The sequence below is a fragment of the Cydia strobilella genome, chromosome 19 (assembly GCF_947568885.1).
Source record: "Cydia strobilella chromosome 19, ilCydStro3.1, whole genome shotgun sequence".
Taxonomy (NCBI): domain Eukaryota; kingdom Metazoa; phylum Arthropoda; class Insecta; order Lepidoptera; family Tortricidae; genus Cydia; species Cydia strobilella.
In genome coordinates, this window is record NC_086059.1 from 3,297,336 (window position 1) to 3,316,178 (window position 18,843).

An 18,843-nucleotide genomic window follows, 5' to 3' on the forward strand; every position below is an offset into this window, starting at 1 on the left:
TATCCGGATCCGTCAAATTTTAATATCCGAAATATCCGGATCTGAAAAGTTGACGGATATTGCAAACCTTAGGCTTCCCACAACTGTGACCTTGGTAGGTTTCGACCAATCAAATAGTTTTCAGCCCCTACCATGGTCACGGTAGCCTAAAGTAACCTTGGACCGTCGGACGCTTGGTTGCCTGCCGTGTAGTAGGCGCTTAACTTCGTACAAAAATGCTTTTCTAAGGCACTCGTTTCATAGGAAAAGAATAACAATAGCGTGCACAATCTTTTAAAGATTAACTTAGCATTACATAACAATAAATGTTTCAGTAAATGTAAACAATAATCATCTTACGTATTTGATAGGTAAAAAATCAAATACAGGGAGACCCCTATCTAGTTTGATATTTTGATCTCGTCTCTTTATACATGTAAATGCCAACATCAAATCTTGGGGCACGGCAGTGCCCCCGCCAGGCAGCAAGAACAACAAAAAAACGCGGGGCAATACCTACCTTTTCTCTAGGGTACTTCCCGATGTCCTAGAAAGCTGACATTTGGCATGGAGCCTAGGATTTACATACATAGATCAGAAAACTTAAGAAATCTGTAACTTTCACCCTCAACTTTCTGTTGATGTGGAGGGGAAAATTAACCAAAAACATTTCATGTAAAATTAGCGGCATAGACTCACTAGCTTTTACCGTAAAAAAAGTTATCAGATCTCAGCAAAAGCCAAGCCAATAAGCCCTGACCTTACTAACCCTACACCTTGGATATGGATATAGGTACTTATTCTGTGCTGTCAGTTAATTCATGCACTACATAATAGTCAGCACCATAAATATCTACACAAATTAGTCAAATCACACAATGGAACAAAGGTCAAAAATCTTTTATTATGTTGATTGTTGAGGTTGACCTTACATATTAGGTGCATTAAAGTAAGGCACAACCTGTCAGCAATCTCATGCGATAAACTGTCAAGTGAGAATTATTATCACTTTCTTTCTTTTTCATCGCACTTGCTCGAAAAAGATCTTATTTCATGCAGCTGTACTGACTGGTAAAGGCCTATATTGTTCCCGCGGGAGTTATGGATATATTTCAATCGTGGCTGAATGCCGAAGGTCTGTGCCTTCGATGCCTAACCTGTCAAGAAATGACAATATGGCGGACGAATGTTTGAAATGTCAACGTATTTAAGAATTATTTCCCTTAAAATTTAGTTTTTGACGTGATAACGTCTTATAAATCGATAAACACCGGTAGCATGCACGAAAAAGTGTCACGTTGTGGACAGATCTCCATGGTAACGTTACGTATTATTATATTTCTTATGAAGTTATGACGTTAGTCGGCGGTACCTTCTTAATAACTAACTTGAAAATAACCTTATTGTCCGTCACATAATGCGTCAGCATTTTCAACGGCATGACCGCACATCTCCCCTCCCTAATAACATCCAGAGGCTCCACCACATCATTGACGCAGTGTTCCACCATCACAGAGCGCCGCCTAACGTCCTGCTTACTAGTTAGATAAATCTCATATGTGTATAGACGCGCGTTTTTCTTACTGCCAATATGCTGCACAACCCAGGAGGCAGTGGTAGTAGTCATGTCTATTTTCATGGTGATGATGAAGTGCATATGGCCAGTGGCAGCTAGGTAGACCTTGACCAGGTCTTGGTTGAGGGGGAGCTCGAGTTCCGTGTCGACGCCGGAGACAATCTCGCAGCTAGATGGGTGGCTCTGTTTGAAGTGGTCCATCATGCTTTTGAGTTTACCTGGATATGAACATTTTAAATTTTAATAACATATACAATGAGATCAGCGCTGGAAATCGCCAGCAACATGCTGAGATGGGGCCATTTCGTGACACATTATTTTCACTATGTTCTTTTCATGTCTATGGTCTGTGTGTTTACGAATAAAAACTATTCTATTCAATGTAATTACCTTGATTGACCGTATTTAATGATAATTATCAGTTTGCAAATAATTTACACAACGTGTTCTTGGCGTTCGTAAATACTCAATTAATATAAAAACACAAAACACAAGGTGTTTTAATTTCTATAGTTAATGAAATACAGATAATATAGTTTAATAAATATAAAAAACCGGCCAAGTGTGAGTCGGACTCGCGCACCGACGGTTCCGTACTTTTTAGTATTTGTTGTTGTTGTTGTTATAGCGGCAACAGAAATACATCATCTGTGAAAATTTCTACTGTCTAGCTATCACGGTTCATGAGATACAGCCTGGTGACAGACAGATGGACAGACGGACAGCGGAGTCTTAGTAATAGGGTCCCGTTTTTACCCTTTGGGTACGGAACCCTAAAAATGATGTGTTACCGTGGGAATCCTTGAACAATTAAAAAAAAAACTTTTTTAAGAATCGAAGTAATTTGTGTGCGACTGTCTTAAATGTAGATGGTCTCCAGACTGGCGTTCTCGTCCAGGCTGCATGTATTAGTGAGACTGATCTAGTTTAAAACCTGGGTGCACTTACCTATCCAAAAACAGTTGCTGAAAGCGGCGCCAAGCGGGCAGAGCATGTCCCTAAAGATACATTCATTGGCGTGCTCATCTAGCTCGCGTGCTTTAGCTTGGCTGAATGTGAACCCGCAGCCCGCATCTTTGTGAGGACAGAGCAGTTTGGACGACGGTGCCGCTGGTGTTGGCACTGGGGCTGGCGTATTCACCTGTGCGATTCAGTCTGTGACTATTGGTTGGTATCGGTATGAAAAAATGTCAATTTACTTTCATTTGTTGCAGAATCTAACGTTGTAACCATAGATTAGTATATGTTATTACTGTAATAGATAAGAAACTCTCGGACATTTCACGTTCACGTCTCTACTAGTGCTGCCCCTAGCGGTCCTGCTCTCAACTAATGAGACTGTATATGCAGTAAACACGCACACATGTACACACACACACACACACACACACGTACTTATGGGTTCTTTACCTACATGTAACAACTTTAATATTGGAAACTGATTTATGTAGTAATCTTTGTCGTACCAATTTCCATTTGCTTAGAAAACTACATAAATCAGTTTTTCAGAATAAATAAATGAAAACTTATGTTGAATCAAGTACAATATATTATTTATAAGTACCTACTTATTTACATACGTTCCATTCCAAGTAACTAAGACACATGCAAATACAGCGACGCTTTAAGCGCACTTCCGTGAAAATAACTTAACAATATATATGTATGTATATGTCTGTATGTAACAATTTATTTCCTGACTATGTTTTAAACAATAATTAGAGGCAACCTAATTCATTTCTTCTTCTTGATCCCAAAATAACTTGGAAAGCTTCAATAGTTTGATCCAACTTTTTTTGATTTAATTTAGATCCATTTTTGTCGCATATTTCATAGTTTTGAGAACATTCAAGCTTTTTATCCACAATTTGTGGTGCGGTGATCTGGGTGTTACAGCGCATTAGATTAGGTAGATTTTCCTTTTTTAGGTTCACTGAAATTGCCATTGACAACATCGAAAAACTTATCGAAGAAAAGCACGATACCTGCCGTGTCGCAACTTTATTCTGAAAGCTTTTTAATACCTGAAAATATATTAACAGTTAAGATGTTATCAAAAGTATAAAAAGGTTATTTTACAGCGAAACAGGACAAGTGTTGAGCATGCATTTTAAGGGTGTGCTATTGTCACATTTAATGTTAGGTAACAAGAAATCAGTGAATCGGGATATTATTCATGTAAAATGTCGACAAAGGTAACGTATTGTGGTTGGATTTTATCAGTAGATGTATGTCTTTCTAATTTTGGCAGGTTGTAGTTGATTTATCAGATTAAGACCTAGGCACGGAAAATAGTATCTTAATTATGATAATCAGAGCAACGTGTATGACGGGCCTTACGGGCACTAAGAATGGTGCTAGTTCAACGGCTGTTATTTGAAATGTTACAATGTTCCATGTTCCATCGCCAACATTTCATAAATATGCTTTACCCGAAGCCTCTATCAAAGCTTTTGATAAAGATGAAATAATAAATAAATGTTCAGGAGGTATATATATATATTATAAACTCGAAAATTTACTTACCTTGCCCTTATACCGATGTACATACAAGAAGGTACACAGATTCGGCGCGGCCCGGCCGGCATTGCTTTTCATCTTGCCTGCGTTGGTTTGGTTGAATGAGTAAGAGCACAACTCAACACAACTTACAAGGTTGGTTGTGATATAAAGAAACGCTGTTTGTTAATATCTTAACATAAATCTGACCAAAAATATGTTTAAACGGAATTTATATTAAAAAACAACTTAGAAATAATTTCAAAATTTCCCGTCAAACCAAACGTCATTTGGTTTTTTTATTCGTCTAAATACGTCAGTCTGTCATTGTACGGTGTTTGCACTACATATTAAAAAAACTACTTTTACGTTTCAAATTTATTTTGTTTCCTAGTTCATTTGCAACGTAAGGTTAGTAACACTATCAAAACATTTTTTATTAAAATATATTCTTCTAGATTTAATTAAATACGATTAAGTTACCTGCTTAAATATTTGTTTTGGTATATTTTGTTTTCTACTATCTACACACAAGAATGATATCTAGCCACACTCAGCCCTCCTTATGCTAAAGGCGGTATCTCAAAAACGAATGAACTGGAAATGGAACGTTATGATTCAAATTTAAGGTACTTATTTGCATGCAATCTTCAATTGAGATACCGCTTTTTAGCTCAGCAGGGCACCACGGCTGAGGAATATATGTCCAGCATAACCCAGAGATGGCATTATTATCAGCATTACATTACTCCTCTTCAGAGATACTATACCATGGTTGTAACGTCGCTTGCCTTAAGAGGCCGGTGTCGATTTTAGTCGCAAAAATGTAAAATTGATAGATTTAGTCGGTGAAATTGTACACCTTTTGTTACCTAATTGAAATAACAAGTACTGGTTTCTATTAGCGCATCTTCTTATCTTACCTTATTTTCTGTGATTTGGCGAAATTCTACTACTGTTAGTAGCGAATCAAGCCAATATACAGTGCATGTACACCTGTATAGGTAGAATCTTGGTGAAACAAACTCAAAATATTGTACCCAACACCTACATATGTAACCCAATATTCATATGCAAATAAATCATTCATTCAAATCATTCATTCATTCATTCATACCTTTTATCAGATTTTATCAGAGACTCACTAAATTAGTAATGTTTGCTTTTCTGATGGACGTTTAGGTAAACGCGCGTAAAGCACTGATTTTGTCGCTCTTATTTGTAAATTTCGTAAAGTTTGGACGGCTAAACATGGTAATTTTGTATTACACATATCCTGTACTTGACGTTTATCAGACTACATTTTTATTATTATGACTTTGAAGTATTGTAAATGGAAGTTAGACGAAATTAATTTTCTCCAGAAATTACTTCAAAACAAGTGACAATTTCTCTGAAAATCGACTTAATTTCAACGTAATTTTGATACTTAAACAATCTACAACATTTGTTGAAACTATTCTTATACATCAATTTGTATAATATACCACCATAAATTTTTGATGAATTTTTAAAAACTGTCCCTTCTTTTCATATATTACCGGTGACGCACGCTTGCGACCTCATTATTAAAAGGCAAGATGAGAAGACGTGCTAATAGAAACCAATACTTGTTATTTAGATATTACGTAACAAAACGTGTATAATTTCAACGACTAAATCTATCAATTTAAAATTTTTGCTTCAAAATCGACTACGGCCTCTTAAGGCTCATACTGACACAAAAAAGTCTTTTAAATTGCATAATTTTTAATCAAGCAGAAACGTCTGCGAACAATGCTATTAAGCTTAGAAATAAATTAAAAGTGGAAACTGGTGTGGTGGAGTGGTCGTGGGTTCAAGTCCGACCCAAGACAGTGAATTTTTCCACTTTTAATATATTTTTTGTTCCCGAAAATTGTTTAGGACGATTAATTGGTTGTGATTTATTTTTGAACAAAACTGTTTCTTACGTCATTTTGGCCTGTCAAAATTGTGGGCGATCGATATCGAATGCTTCACGCGGTTAGAACAATACGAGGATCCGCACGCAGCGCGCAGCTCCGGTGTGTATGAGTTAGACAGCTCTAAGGACGAATTTAGCGACCGCCTTACCAATGTGCGAGGTGCAAAATTGCATAAACTTTATGAATGAATTCATAATATGGGCATACAATTTTTCGGCTGGTGTACTTGCGGGAACAGAAAGGGACATAATTAACAAAACCTGAGAACCCTTCATGCAAACGCCTAACCTTTGAAATGATATCTTCGAAAGCCCAGTTCCTCATATCCGTCATGGGCGAGCGGCAAATAGGGCATTGCGTGAGGCCGCGACTTGTGCAGCGGCTGCAGAGGCTGTGCCCGCGTTGGCACTGCAGGATAGGTGGTGTCATCGTCTCCAGGCATACTGGGCACTCCATCGCCCGCTCCGACATCCTGGAACCGACCATCTAACTCAAGCTAACTTTAAGTATTTTCGATGTCCCGTCTATGTCATTTTGTTGAGGAGAGAAATATTAATTTGGAACAGAAGCCCTGCCCTGATCTGCCTCTATCGCTCAAACATTCAAAAGCGATAGAGGCAGAAAACGAAATTTTGGTTTTCGTTTTTCGCGATTTCGGCTCTCAGGTCTCATAAACCGTTTTATTTTTAAAACCGTTTTCAGTAATTCACCCGGGAAGGCTGGGAATGAAAAGGTTTTCGGTTCCGCCTGCCATTTAATGCCAAATTCGTTCGACAAACTGAACAACAACAAACTGAAGACAGTTTTTGTGGAACTAAATTAACATGACATTGTCATACATTTAGGTACCCTGCTTTACGGTGACGTCAAAACGTGCCGATGCCGTGTGAGTGCGTTAAAGTATAATAGCATAACAATAATAATCGAGCATTGTCTGTGTAATTATTTAAAAACCTTCGAATATTTTACTAATCATTTTTAATTAACAGAGCAGATAAGATCCCTTAATGGCAAAGATAATAGATGAGTCCTTCATTATCAAAACGGTGAACCCTACTATACTTACCGCAATACCAACTGGCGACTGAGGCATTCTCTTTCACTCTTGGTTGGTCATAACAGGGGCACAGAATAAGTAATAGTATGACAGGGGTAAAGGATATAGCATTCTAAGTAAGTTTACACGAATTGATCTAAGCATGCATGGGTTTGTGGTTTGTACTCGGTATTCATGAGTGAATAATTGAATATCACGTATTGTGATGCGTAGATACGTTGACCAGTAGCCTCAAATGAGTTATGAGATCTCTTATCGTCATTTGTATGTATATCTACCTAAACGTGACTGCCTGGGCATACCGAGAAGCGATAACAGTCATTGTTTATGTTGGGTCTCGCTTACCCTGAAGGAATTGAGACTGACAAATTTGTAGGTAATTCATGTTATGTCATATTAAAATCATTCCTCCGGAATTTATACAAAATAGTGATGAATATGCCGATTATGTCGTTAAACGTAACGAAATCAGCATTACTTTTGGACACACTGTATTTGTATACCTTATTTCATTTCGTTTATTGAGGAAGAACAGGCGAAAGTATACCGTAATACCAAAGTAACATACACCCAAGGTTCGACGTTCTATAATGGGCACTTTGGCAGCACTGTAGTTTAAACAATATTCAAATACAAAGCATAACACCCGATGACTCATAACTCGTTGCTATATTTGGTACAAATAGAAAGCTTACACTGTTATGTAATCCTTACGCAAGTTACGCAGCGTCTTACAGTCATTTGGGGCATTTTCTATGAAAAGGGACCTTATTGTCGATGGCGCTTACGCCGCACAGCGTCGCGCAGCATTGTATTTATATCGGAGCATCGTTTATAATGGCGTAAGCGCTATCGACAATAAGGTCCCTTTTTATAGAAAATACCACATTTAATGTTATCATAAGGTGCGCGCGCGAGCTCCAAAGAATCAAAATGAACCCGATTCTCACTGTACCAGAATCATCAGAGTTCAGAGGGCCTACCGCAAACATCGAAGTTCGCAAAATGTATTGCATGATATTGAGAACGCCGCTGGTCGCGACTAATGTCGTCAGTCACCCCAAACTTTAGCATGTATCTTCTTCTTCCTCGCGTTATCCCAGCATTTTGCCACGGCTTATGGAAGCCTGGGGTCCGCTTGACAACTAATCCCATGAATTGACGTAGGCACTAGTTTTTACGAAAGCGACTGCCATCTGATCTTCCAACCCAGAGGGGAAACTAGGTCTTATTGGGATTAGTCCGGTTTCCTCACGATGTTTTTCCTTCACCAAGAAGCAACTGGTAAATAACTAAATATCAAATGATATTTCGTTCATAAGTTCCGAAAAACTCATTGGTACGAGCCGGGGTTTGGACCAGCGACCTCCGGATTGACAGTCGTACGCTCTATCCGCTAGGCCACCAGCGCTTTGGTTTTGGCCTCTGGGTGCTAGCATGTATGTAAATAGTTAAATACATTATCTCTGCAGAACGTCTACTGAGTCATACGAACCTAGCCACTGCCATACAATACAATCGAAGTTAAACTCTCATTTTAAATCGATTGAAATGACATGAAACTTGGCGTGGACATTCAAATAACATAATATCTGTCTGGTACTAGTTTTCGTTGCTAAATAAAATAAGTGAAACATTCAGAAAACAAATTGGTTCTAGCAAAGCAAAAGCTTTAATTTATTGTTAATTAATATGCATACTTTGCATTTATTGATAAACATAGAAAATTGATTCTTCCATATAACAAAAAATCTAAAACACTTACAAAGTACATATAAAAATAATTTTAAATAAAATTTAATTGTTACTGTTACGGGCCCACCTTGTATAATATGTTATGTACAGCTGTACATACCATATCAAATGTCAGTGTCTTCCATATCTATACCCTGTATACCTATCATAGATGATAACAATACATATACATACAAGAACATACGTATTTGTGTTAGTTACTAAAACTTTAGAAACGAGCTTCAAACTTTAATTCGTATTTTGGCCTAATTATTTACTTACGTGATAATTGCTCTTGTTGCCATTATTTATACACTGCAACTCGATAACAAATTATGAAGAAAATGCAAGGAATTTTGGACATGCAAGGACAATTCCTTTTTGTTCGAACTCCTTTATGCACAAACACTCCTTTATGAAACAATAACTGACCACTGGTTTTAAATTAGCACTATGTGTAGTATAATTATGAACGAACAATTAGTAATAAGTAAATTCTAAATTCTACTTTTTCAATAGAACAACAAAGTCAACACAAACTTGTAATAGGAACCCCGGCCGGGATGACTTGTCGAGGTCAACCATAGACACAAGACAGTGTTTTACATTAAATAAACGGTTTAAGCGTTTCTTTAAAACACTCAATATGTGACACAGGACGAGCGACAAGCGTTTCGACAACACAACTGTCAAACGTCTAACAAATAAAAGTTATACGATTTTTTTGCTAATTGGAAAATATCTTTCTGTTGTAAACTATTATTGTTTTACTTATTATTTTGTACCATGTCTAACTCAAAGGACCGCGAAGAGCCTGTCGTCCTCGCTCACCAGTGCTACATGAACAAGGATTACTCATCCGCTCTCCAGCACCTAAACGAACTAGAATCTCTCGCTGGCGCCAATAATAAGAGGATTCAGCACAACAAAGCCGTCGTAGAGTTCATGGCCAGTGATATGAGGAACGTAGAGAAGTTTAAGAAAGCCATCACGCAAATTACGGGGGTTATTTTTCCCGAAGTTGACACTAAAGAGTCATCTGCTTTCGCGCTGTACAACTACGCGGTCATTTTGTACCATTCGCGCTACTACTACCAATGCGCCGTAGTATTAGAGAGGTTACTCAACTCGAAAAACGTTAAAGACACTAAACTCCACCAGCAAATTGTACTCCTTATGATGGAAGCCACACTTTGCCGAAGAACATTCAACAAGACTTTAGATGTAGCTAACAATCATGCTGAACTAATGAAGTCAGACAGTGACATAAACAATATGTTTGAAAGGCTAGTTAGCAGGGCAAAACTTCTCCTTGGCCAGAAAATAAAGTTAACATTAACTGCTGATTCAATCGAGAATATTTTTGTAATTGCTCAGCAGCATTACATCAATGGAGATATGAAGGAAGCTGCAAATACTTTAGGAGAATACAAGACACTTAAGTATAATTATGATTTGAAGACTCAGGGTGAAGACATTTGGGCAGCTATTAACAACAATCTTGGAGTTATTTATATGTCAGTGAAAAAGCCGTTTTTGTCATCAAAGTATTTCCAGCATGCAGTAAAAGAACACTTTAGAGCCATGGAGAGTGAGGACAGTGAGCGTCTCATAGCCTGCAAGGACAGACCACTGTATGTATACAACTTGGGGCTGGCATTGCTGGCAGCAAACAACTCTGAAGGAGCCTTTGAATGTCTGGTGGAGACGGCCCGCCACTACCCCAACAACCCTCGGATATGGCTACACTTAGCCGAATGCTGCATCAAAAAATGCTGCAGTGATGAAGCACAACAATTCACAGTCAAAAAGCTAGGCAGTGGCCCACATACTAGAATACACTTCACAAAAGAAATTAAAGAGAAATATTCAACCAGTGGAGAGTCATTTGCTATACCAACATTATCTTTAGAATTTGCAGCCCTATGTTTGAGAAATGCTATTACTTTACTGCCAGACCAGGAACCTACCATAGATGCGACGCTGCCAGTGGTGCAGGCTCCTCCAGGACCACCCATCAATTGGAAGCAGTGCTGTGACGTAAAGAACTCTGTGCTAGTTTTACAGAGTTATGTATTGCTGCACATGCAGGATCCACTCTCAGCCTTGATGAGTGCTACAGAGCTCTTGAACCAACCCGACGTCTCCAACAGCCATAAAGCGTGGGCCCACATCTACGCCGCTGAAGCTCTGATAAACTTAGACAGAATAACAGATGCCGTGGAGCACCTGAACCCACAAATGATCCATGAGCTGGTCTCAGTCCTCCCGTACCAGATGAGAGACATGATAGCTGTGTCCGTGTGGGCCAAGGCTGCAGTTTGCCACATTTTAAGAGGAGATCTGGTCACTGCTAGAAAGATTTTACTGCAAATAAACTCTCCCAGAGTTTTACCTCTTCAGATGTATTTGGAAATATGTACTGGTAATATAGAAAACTGTCACACAACTTTGAGAAAGTTAAGAAGTTTATCACAATGATTTACTCCAATATATTATATTTACTATAAAACATATTTGCATTTTTATTAAGAGCTACTTCCTAAAAGCTACTAGTATGCTGCATGTCTCACCCCTGCCACTGCAATGGCTTTGACATACGATCTCCGGATTGAAAGTCGCACGCCCTTACCTTACCGCTAGGCCACCAGCGCTTATCTGTAGTCTGTTATAGCATTGTATGACTGCGTTATTTTTCTTTGCAATATAAAGGAAAGAGAGATTCATCTAGTAACAAAATAGAAGCTACAAAGTGATACTACAAATTCTTCAAATCCCATAAACTCCTTGCACACGGTGCTTGTAACCCAAGCGATCTTGAGCAAATCTTGAGGAGCGGGTGACATGCACGAAAAGCATGCCCAAGCTACATGTACCAGTTACTCGTGTGCGCTTGTATATATATCGTGTATGTAACTGGAGTACACGACTGAAGCGAGCGATTTAGTCATGTAATCACGTTGGTTACTTGGCTCCAATATGCCCATAGGCAATGGGCATATTTTCAAGCGACTAAATATGCGTGTTTGCGGTTCTTTATACTCTTCTTCGCACAACATACAATTATGCAATATAATTTTGGGCAATATGCAATATTGCCATATGCAATATTGGCAATATGCAATATAAAACGAGTTATATGCACCACGTGCAAGCGTATTAGTGCAACCACAGTGGTAACACTGGTAACACCGGTCCGGGCCGGGTTGTGCTGTGCTGTCAAAAATGACAAGTTGTGAATCTGCGCGAAAACAAATCGATGTCGAAAAGTCGCAGAATCCGACCTCGTCGGTTGGTTTTGCGAAAAATGTACGAAAAACTAACATAAACGGGACGAAGTCATGGCCTTGTACATACAACAAGGTCCTGTGTATGGCAAATCATCATGTGACGTCATGTTTATTATAACTATTAACAAAACTTAGTCTAAACGGGCAGTCATGTCTCGTCGCTCGCTGTTTTTAATCGCAGCTACTTTGGTGCTGCTACACTTTACTATAATCGTGTTTATGCTGAGCCCGCTGCACGGTTCGCGGCGAACGTTCTACACGAGCGGTTATCATCGCTACTCGATGCGTGGGGGACCCAGTGTGGCATGGTGCAAAGATCTACACTTTAAACCCCCTGGGCCTGTTGTGGCCCTGATATCTCACCCCGGTAGTGGTAATACATGGCTGCGCTACTTATTACAGCAGGTTACAGGTAAACTTTATTTAACTTAGTGCCAGTTGCACCATCCGCACTTGACAGACTGATCAACGTCACCTAGCGCGCCGCGGCGGTTTACTACGAAACTCCATACAATAAAATTTAGCGAACTCTTTAACGATGACAAACAGTTTGGTGTAACCGACCCCAGATGGACACACAGATGGTACAGATGTAGTGCATAATTATTTTCCATCATATTTTCACAACGTACAAACATGTTATGCTATTTCAGTCAGTTTTGGTATAAGAAGTACTGAGGTTGGCTGAAGTAGCATGACAAATACAAAAACCGAGCCCAGATGGACACACAGATGGTACAGATGTAGTGCATAATTATTTTCCATCATATTTTCACAATGTACAAACATGTTATGCTATTTCAGTCAGTTTTGGTATAAGAAGTACTGAGGTTGGCTGAAGTAGCATGACAAATACAAATGTTTTCGAGAAAATACAATGGAATACAATTATACACTATATCTGTATAGTAAATAATTATTCATTTAATTTATCAGTCTCACCCCTGCCACAGTCCTGCCACACTACTTTTATAATCAACATATTCGTCTTTACACATTGCAACATATTTATATTATTAAACACATTTATTTCTGTTCAGATATAAACTGATACATAAAAAATGTATCGACTATGTATATCCTGTTTATATCACATAATTTTAAAGGCAGGATATATACTTTTAAATCTTTTAAGTTTAGTTTCTCATGTTTAAGGTACTTTCATAAGTATGCGAAATGGCATCAATGAAATCATGTTATTTGGATTCAAAGAAATTTTGGAACATCTAGAATTATAAATTTAAATTATCCACTATTTCTATTTTTTTATTTTTCATTAGGTTACGGATGTACACAAGTTCTGATAGAAAAGTGATGTTATTAGAGCAGTAAGAAAAAAGTTCTATGATTTTCCTCTGAATTGTGAACTAACAACTTTTTCTAAAAACACCGGTTACACAGGAAATCCTAGCTCTTTTTTGCTTATATATAATACTAGCGACCCGCCCCGTCTTCGCACGGGTAGTTCAACTAATTTACACAAAACCTTTACAAATTATACATATAAACCTCTATTTAAAAATCCCGCATCAAAATCCGTTGCGTAGTTTTAAAGATCTAAGTATTTATAGGAACAGACATACAGACAGCAGAAAGCGACTTTGTTTTATACTATGTAGTGATTTCTACCTCTCATATTACACTTATACTGCAATTGCGATTACATTTTATCTACAGGTATCATGACTGGGTCCATATACATGGACTACGGCCTGCGGACACACGGGTTCCCGGCAGAGAATGTCACAGATGGCACTGTTCTAGTTGTGAAGACTCATGAAGCACCCCCGATGGACCCCGACAAGTTCCAGGCCGCTGTGCTTTTGATTAGGCACCCAAAAGATGCTATTTTGGTAAGGATTCATTATTATTTATTACGAGCCTATTGTGTCCCACTGCTGGGCAAAGGCCTCTCCCTCTTCTTCCACTCCTCCCGGTTTTGAGGTACATCTGGCCAGTCTCCCAAAAAGGAGTCCAAGCACAGAATAACTATGGTCCAAGTTATCCCGCCATCGCCGACAAGGTCTGCCGGATCCCCGGGTTGACTCACGGGGCACCCACTCTGTGGTTATCTTGGCCCAAAGCAAAGTATTGACCTAACAATGTGTCATTCCAAAGATAAAGGAGCGCATGCTCCATGAAATATAAATATTATTCACACTGACGCGGACCCGCACGCCACTCCGGTGTGCAAACGGGATATCGCTATATGTACATAGCGTTATCTCGCACTCACCAAAGCAGCGCGCGGATCCGCTTCAGTGCGACTTTTTATTTTGATTTAAGTATTTCGAATATTCTGATGACACATATTTACTACTATTCCGATCTAGGCCTTAAAAGCAGTAACATAATAATTAGTAGGTATTGGTTTTCAACACATATTTAATAATGTTTTGTTTTGTAACGAAACACCCAAGTATTTATTTTGTAATGTTTAATGTTTTACTTTTGTGTTTGATAATAATTTGTTGACATATTTTGGTAAGTACATTCCTCTTGCTACATTTTATTGATTTTCTTGGCTCTATAGGTACATCGAAAAGGTTAGTAGTTAAATAATGATGATGATGACGATTGATAAAAACTACCTACATACCAAATTTTGATAAAAACTACCTACACACCAAACGCAGCCGTCGGGCTCGGTAGTATACGGAAGCTATTTTAAAGCACCAATATGACTAATAGGAGTGCTCCACATAATTCATATCGCGGCCGTTTAGAGTCACCTAAAAAACCACCGTTTTACTGTTCAATTTCGCTAAATCACCTGCCTCCATACCATAACCACCACTTCTACACTTTTTAACCGTTAGTCAAAGAACCCTTTGTAACCAACACCCTTGGAAGAATATAATCAGTTTACTTAAAATCGAAGTTTTATTTGAGTCGTCGAGACCTGCACGGAGGCGACAGAATTCTTAACGCGAAGGAACTATAAAGTGTAGGACAACAAAACATAATATTTATTAACTCAACTTAAAAATTAAAAAACTTATAAATAAAGATTTTGGCCTAAGTCGAATTCGCTCGGTAGGGTGCCCAGAAGGCTGGCCGCATTGCCCCGCTGGATAGCAATGCTAATCAGCTGGGCAAAATATTGGCCAGCCCTCTGGCCAATAATGATTTATAATTGTTACATAAAAAACACATACACACACACATATACATATACACATATATACATTGTTACATAATTGTGTGTTGTTAAAAGTGATTTTTAATAAAAAGACACGTCAAGATCGCTTACCTTCTTTCTAATGCTAAAAAAAAAAAAACGAAATATAGTAATGATAATGCATCTCAAATAAGGAAAAAAGACCCGTTTTGCCGCTCTTTTCAGCCTGCTACTCCGTTCCATGGCCCCCTTGGCCCTAGGCTAAATACGCCCCCTGAAGAACCTAAAATGTCTGTCCTATTCACAGGCGGAGTACAACAGGCTGCACAAAGGCCACATCGGAACGGCGCCAAAATCAGCATTCAAAAAGAAATCGCACGAACATAGAACGACAGGTATATGCTTATAGTTGGTCAAACCAAATTGTCAGTAATTAAGAACAAAAAACTATAGGTACTCATCCTTTTTTTGGGTGCTAGTACTAGTGTAAGACAAAGATAGTATGATTCTCTTTGTTTGTATGTTTGATATGAGACAGTCCTTTGACAAACTATATACGTTTTTGCACCCCAGCACAGAATAAATAATAGTACCTACTAGTACTACGTACAGAAGGTTCACTGTATAACAAAACCCCTGTTTAAGTATACCGAACGTGCCTAAACGTAGCTGATTGGATCGAGCTCTATCCGAAAGCGTGCTCAGTACTATTTTTAAGCAACTTATTCACACAATGACGCATGACGCGTGTACAGACGTGCCATGCACACATAGAAACGAAAGTGATTTTTGAAGTACAGCGTATCCACCCTGTGCCTTGGTGAGTGGGGGATAACTCCTCCTTTCGTGCAAACTTGGCTCCGTCCGTTATAAAAACAACTTTATTTTCTCAGACTGGGCGAAGTTCGTGTCTTACCAGCTCACAGCGTGGGAGTCGCTACACGACCTGTGGCTCACTCGCTTCCCGGGCCGGATACTGGTAGTGTTATACGAGACCCTGGTGCGCGACACCGGACCCTCCCTACAGCGGATACTGGACTTCCTCAACCATACTGTGACTAAGGTGAGATGTTGTTAGTTATGTAGGGGCTGAGTCTACGGTCGGTCAGGTACGAGACCTGAACCGTCCAAACTTCCTAAACCATAAGTTGTTAATAGTACGTTACTTCTGGAAAGAAATATATGGAAAACTTGGCATTAATGGAAGACTTTTTTCAATTTTCTCAAAATTTGCATCTATAGTGACAGATTGCACATAAACTATAAGTGATAGCACCATAATGTGTACAAGAGATTAATAGTATATTTATTAAGAATCACATCATTCCTACACACTTTTTCTGTATCTTGAACGGTTTTCTAAAAAATTGAGAAAAACCGCGGTTCGGGCCCTTTGCAGGGGTGTGGGGGTGTGGGGGGCGACGCAGAAGGGGGAGGGGTGGGGAGGTTTTGATGAAAAATAACTTCTGTCTGTAAAGTACATATACCAATTGAAAAAGTCTTAATTTAATTTATTATGCCATCCATTAATTATGCCATAATTTTAGCTAATTTCCCTGAATTATAAGGTAAGATGTTGACTTGGGTGGTGACTGACTCTATAAGACAAATATAAATTGTGTTAAAACCCTTTAAAAGAGTTTTGTATCACGGGGCTACTAAAATATAACTCTTTTTACTAGGATGACATAAGCTGCGCGCTAGCCAACCGCGAGGGCATCTACCGGCGGCGAAAGAAACTACAAGACTTCGACCCGTTCACGGCAGACATGTACCAGGCGCTGGACCGGGCGCATGGACGGGTGCGCGACTTGGTCGCAAACTATAGTCGTAAGCATAACCTCACACATACGAGACTTGAAAACGTCGCTCCGTTGAAGTAAGAGTATTCGACCTGTACCAGGCGCTCGACCGGGCGCATGAACGGGTGTGCGACTAGTCGCAAACTATAATCGTAAGCATAACCTCACGGAAACGAGACTTGAAAACGTCGCTCCGTTGAAGTAAGAGGATTCGACCTGTACCAGGCGCTCGACCGGGCGCATGAACGGGTGTGCGACTAGTCGCAAACTATAGTTGTAAGCATAACCTCACGGAAACGAGACTTGAAAACGTCGCTCCGTTGAAGTAAGAGTATTCGACCTGTACCAGGCGCTCGACCGGGCGCATGAACGGGTGTGCGACTAGTCGCAAACTATAGTCGTAAGCATAACCTCACGGAAACGAGACTTGAAAACGTCGCTCCGTTAAAGTAAGAGTATTCGATTCGACCTGTACCAGGCGCTCGACCGGGCGCATGAACGGGTGCGCGACTAGTCGCAATCTATAGTCGTAAGCATAACCTCACGGAAACGAGACTTGAAAACGTCGCTCCGTTGAAGTAAGAGTATTCGACCTGTACCAGGCGCTCGACCGGGCGCATGAACGGGTGTGCGACTAGTCGCAAACTATAATTGTAAGCATAACCTCACGGAAACGAGACTTGAAAACGTCGCTCCGTTGAAGTAAGAGTATTCGACCTGCACCAGGCGCTCGACCGGGCGCATGAACGGGTGTGCGACTAGTCGCAAACTATAGTCGTAAGCATAACCTCACGGAAACGAGACTTGAAAACGTCGCTCCGTTGAAGTAAGAGTATTCGACCTGTACCAGGCGCTCGACCGGGCGCATGAACGGGTGTGCGACTAGTCGCAAACTATAGTCGTAAGCATAACCTCACGGAAACAAGACTTGAAAACGTCGCTCCGTTGATATTAGACTAGATGTATCGAGTCGACATGTATAGTATTTCGTTTTTCGTATTGGCATAAAGAAAATGCCATTGAATGTTAACCGCAAAACACATATGTGACGTTGTCAACCAAAAGGTATCACATTGTCGCTTGTCGATAAGGTTGATTTAGAATTGAAGCTATATGGAAATAGCGCCTTATTGACAACCGACAACAAGTACCCTTTTGGTTGAAAATGGCACATATGTAAAATGTTGTTACAACTATCTTGAAGGTGCAATAGATTATAGACTTTTTTCTATTCGTCAAGTAGAAATAGGCACGAAGTTAGCCAGCTTTGCTGATGGCACTATTACAACCGTTTTATTACAAATGTCGCCATGATTGTGAATCTGTAGATCTCGGCGGGCTTCTATTGTAAATAAAATTAAATGTTACAACTGGACTCACAGCGAGTTCATGCTAGTATTAGGCCAAATGTGACGTCCCATAGGAAAACGGACCTTAGGACGAATAGGGCTTATAATAATAATAAATACTATAGGGAAGGCTTGTTATGTGGGTAGTTACTCAGACATTGATATATATATATAATATACAAATACTTAAATACATACAAATATCCATGACTCAGTAGCAAATATCTGTGCACATCACACAAATAAATGCCCTTACCGGGATTCGAACCCAGGACCATCGGCTTCATACGCTGGGTCACTACCCACTAGACCAGACCGGCCGTCAAAATATTATGAAGTATCACGTTTTACTAATGATGTAAGCGCCAATAGTCGTAGGGCCGGTACAGACGGACTGCAACCCAACTGCAATTTGTATGGAAACTGCACGCCCACCAACGGAGCGGCAGCTGACGTTCACGAGTGTTCATCATACATAGCCGTTAACCAC

General features: G+C 39.5%; 3 protein-coding genes across 3 annotated transcripts; 2 read left to right on the forward strand and 1 right to left on the reverse strand.

Moving 5' to 3' along the window:
• Positions 1-494: 494 nt before the first annotated feature.
• On the reverse strand, positions 495-9,336 carry LOC134750051 (E3 ubiquitin-protein ligase sina-like). The gene is made up of 4 exons (XM_063685139.1): positions 9,074-9,336; positions 6,289-6,472; positions 2,504-2,696; positions 495-1,773 (listed from the first exon to the last, which is right to left on the reverse strand). Exons 1-4 carry the CDS (start codon positions 9,094-9,096, stop codon positions 1,322-1,324), a joined length of 852 nt encoding a protein of 283 aa, XP_063541209.1. The 5' UTR covers positions 9,097-9,336; the 3' UTR covers positions 495-1,321.
• Positions 9,337-9,486: 150 nt separating this feature from the next.
• LOC134750208 (CCR4-NOT transcription complex subunit 10) lies at positions 9,487-11,305 on the forward strand. The gene has a single exon (XM_063685339.1). It carries the CDS (start codon positions 9,578-9,580, stop codon positions 11,270-11,272), a length of 1,695 nt encoding a protein of 564 aa, XP_063541409.1. The 5' UTR covers positions 9,487-9,577; the 3' UTR covers positions 11,273-11,305.
• Positions 11,306-12,011: 706 nt separating this feature from the next.
• On the forward strand, positions 12,012-17,147 carry LOC134749889 (WSCD family member AGAP003962). The gene is made up of 5 exons (XM_063684892.1): positions 12,012-12,493; positions 13,759-13,934; positions 15,510-15,597; positions 16,096-16,265; positions 16,885-17,147. Exons 1-5 carry the CDS (start codon positions 12,232-12,234, stop codon positions 17,083-17,085), a joined length of 897 nt encoding a protein of 298 aa, XP_063540962.1. The 5' UTR covers positions 12,012-12,231; the 3' UTR covers positions 17,086-17,147.
• The last annotated feature ends 1,696 nt before the right edge of the window (positions 17,148-18,843 follow it).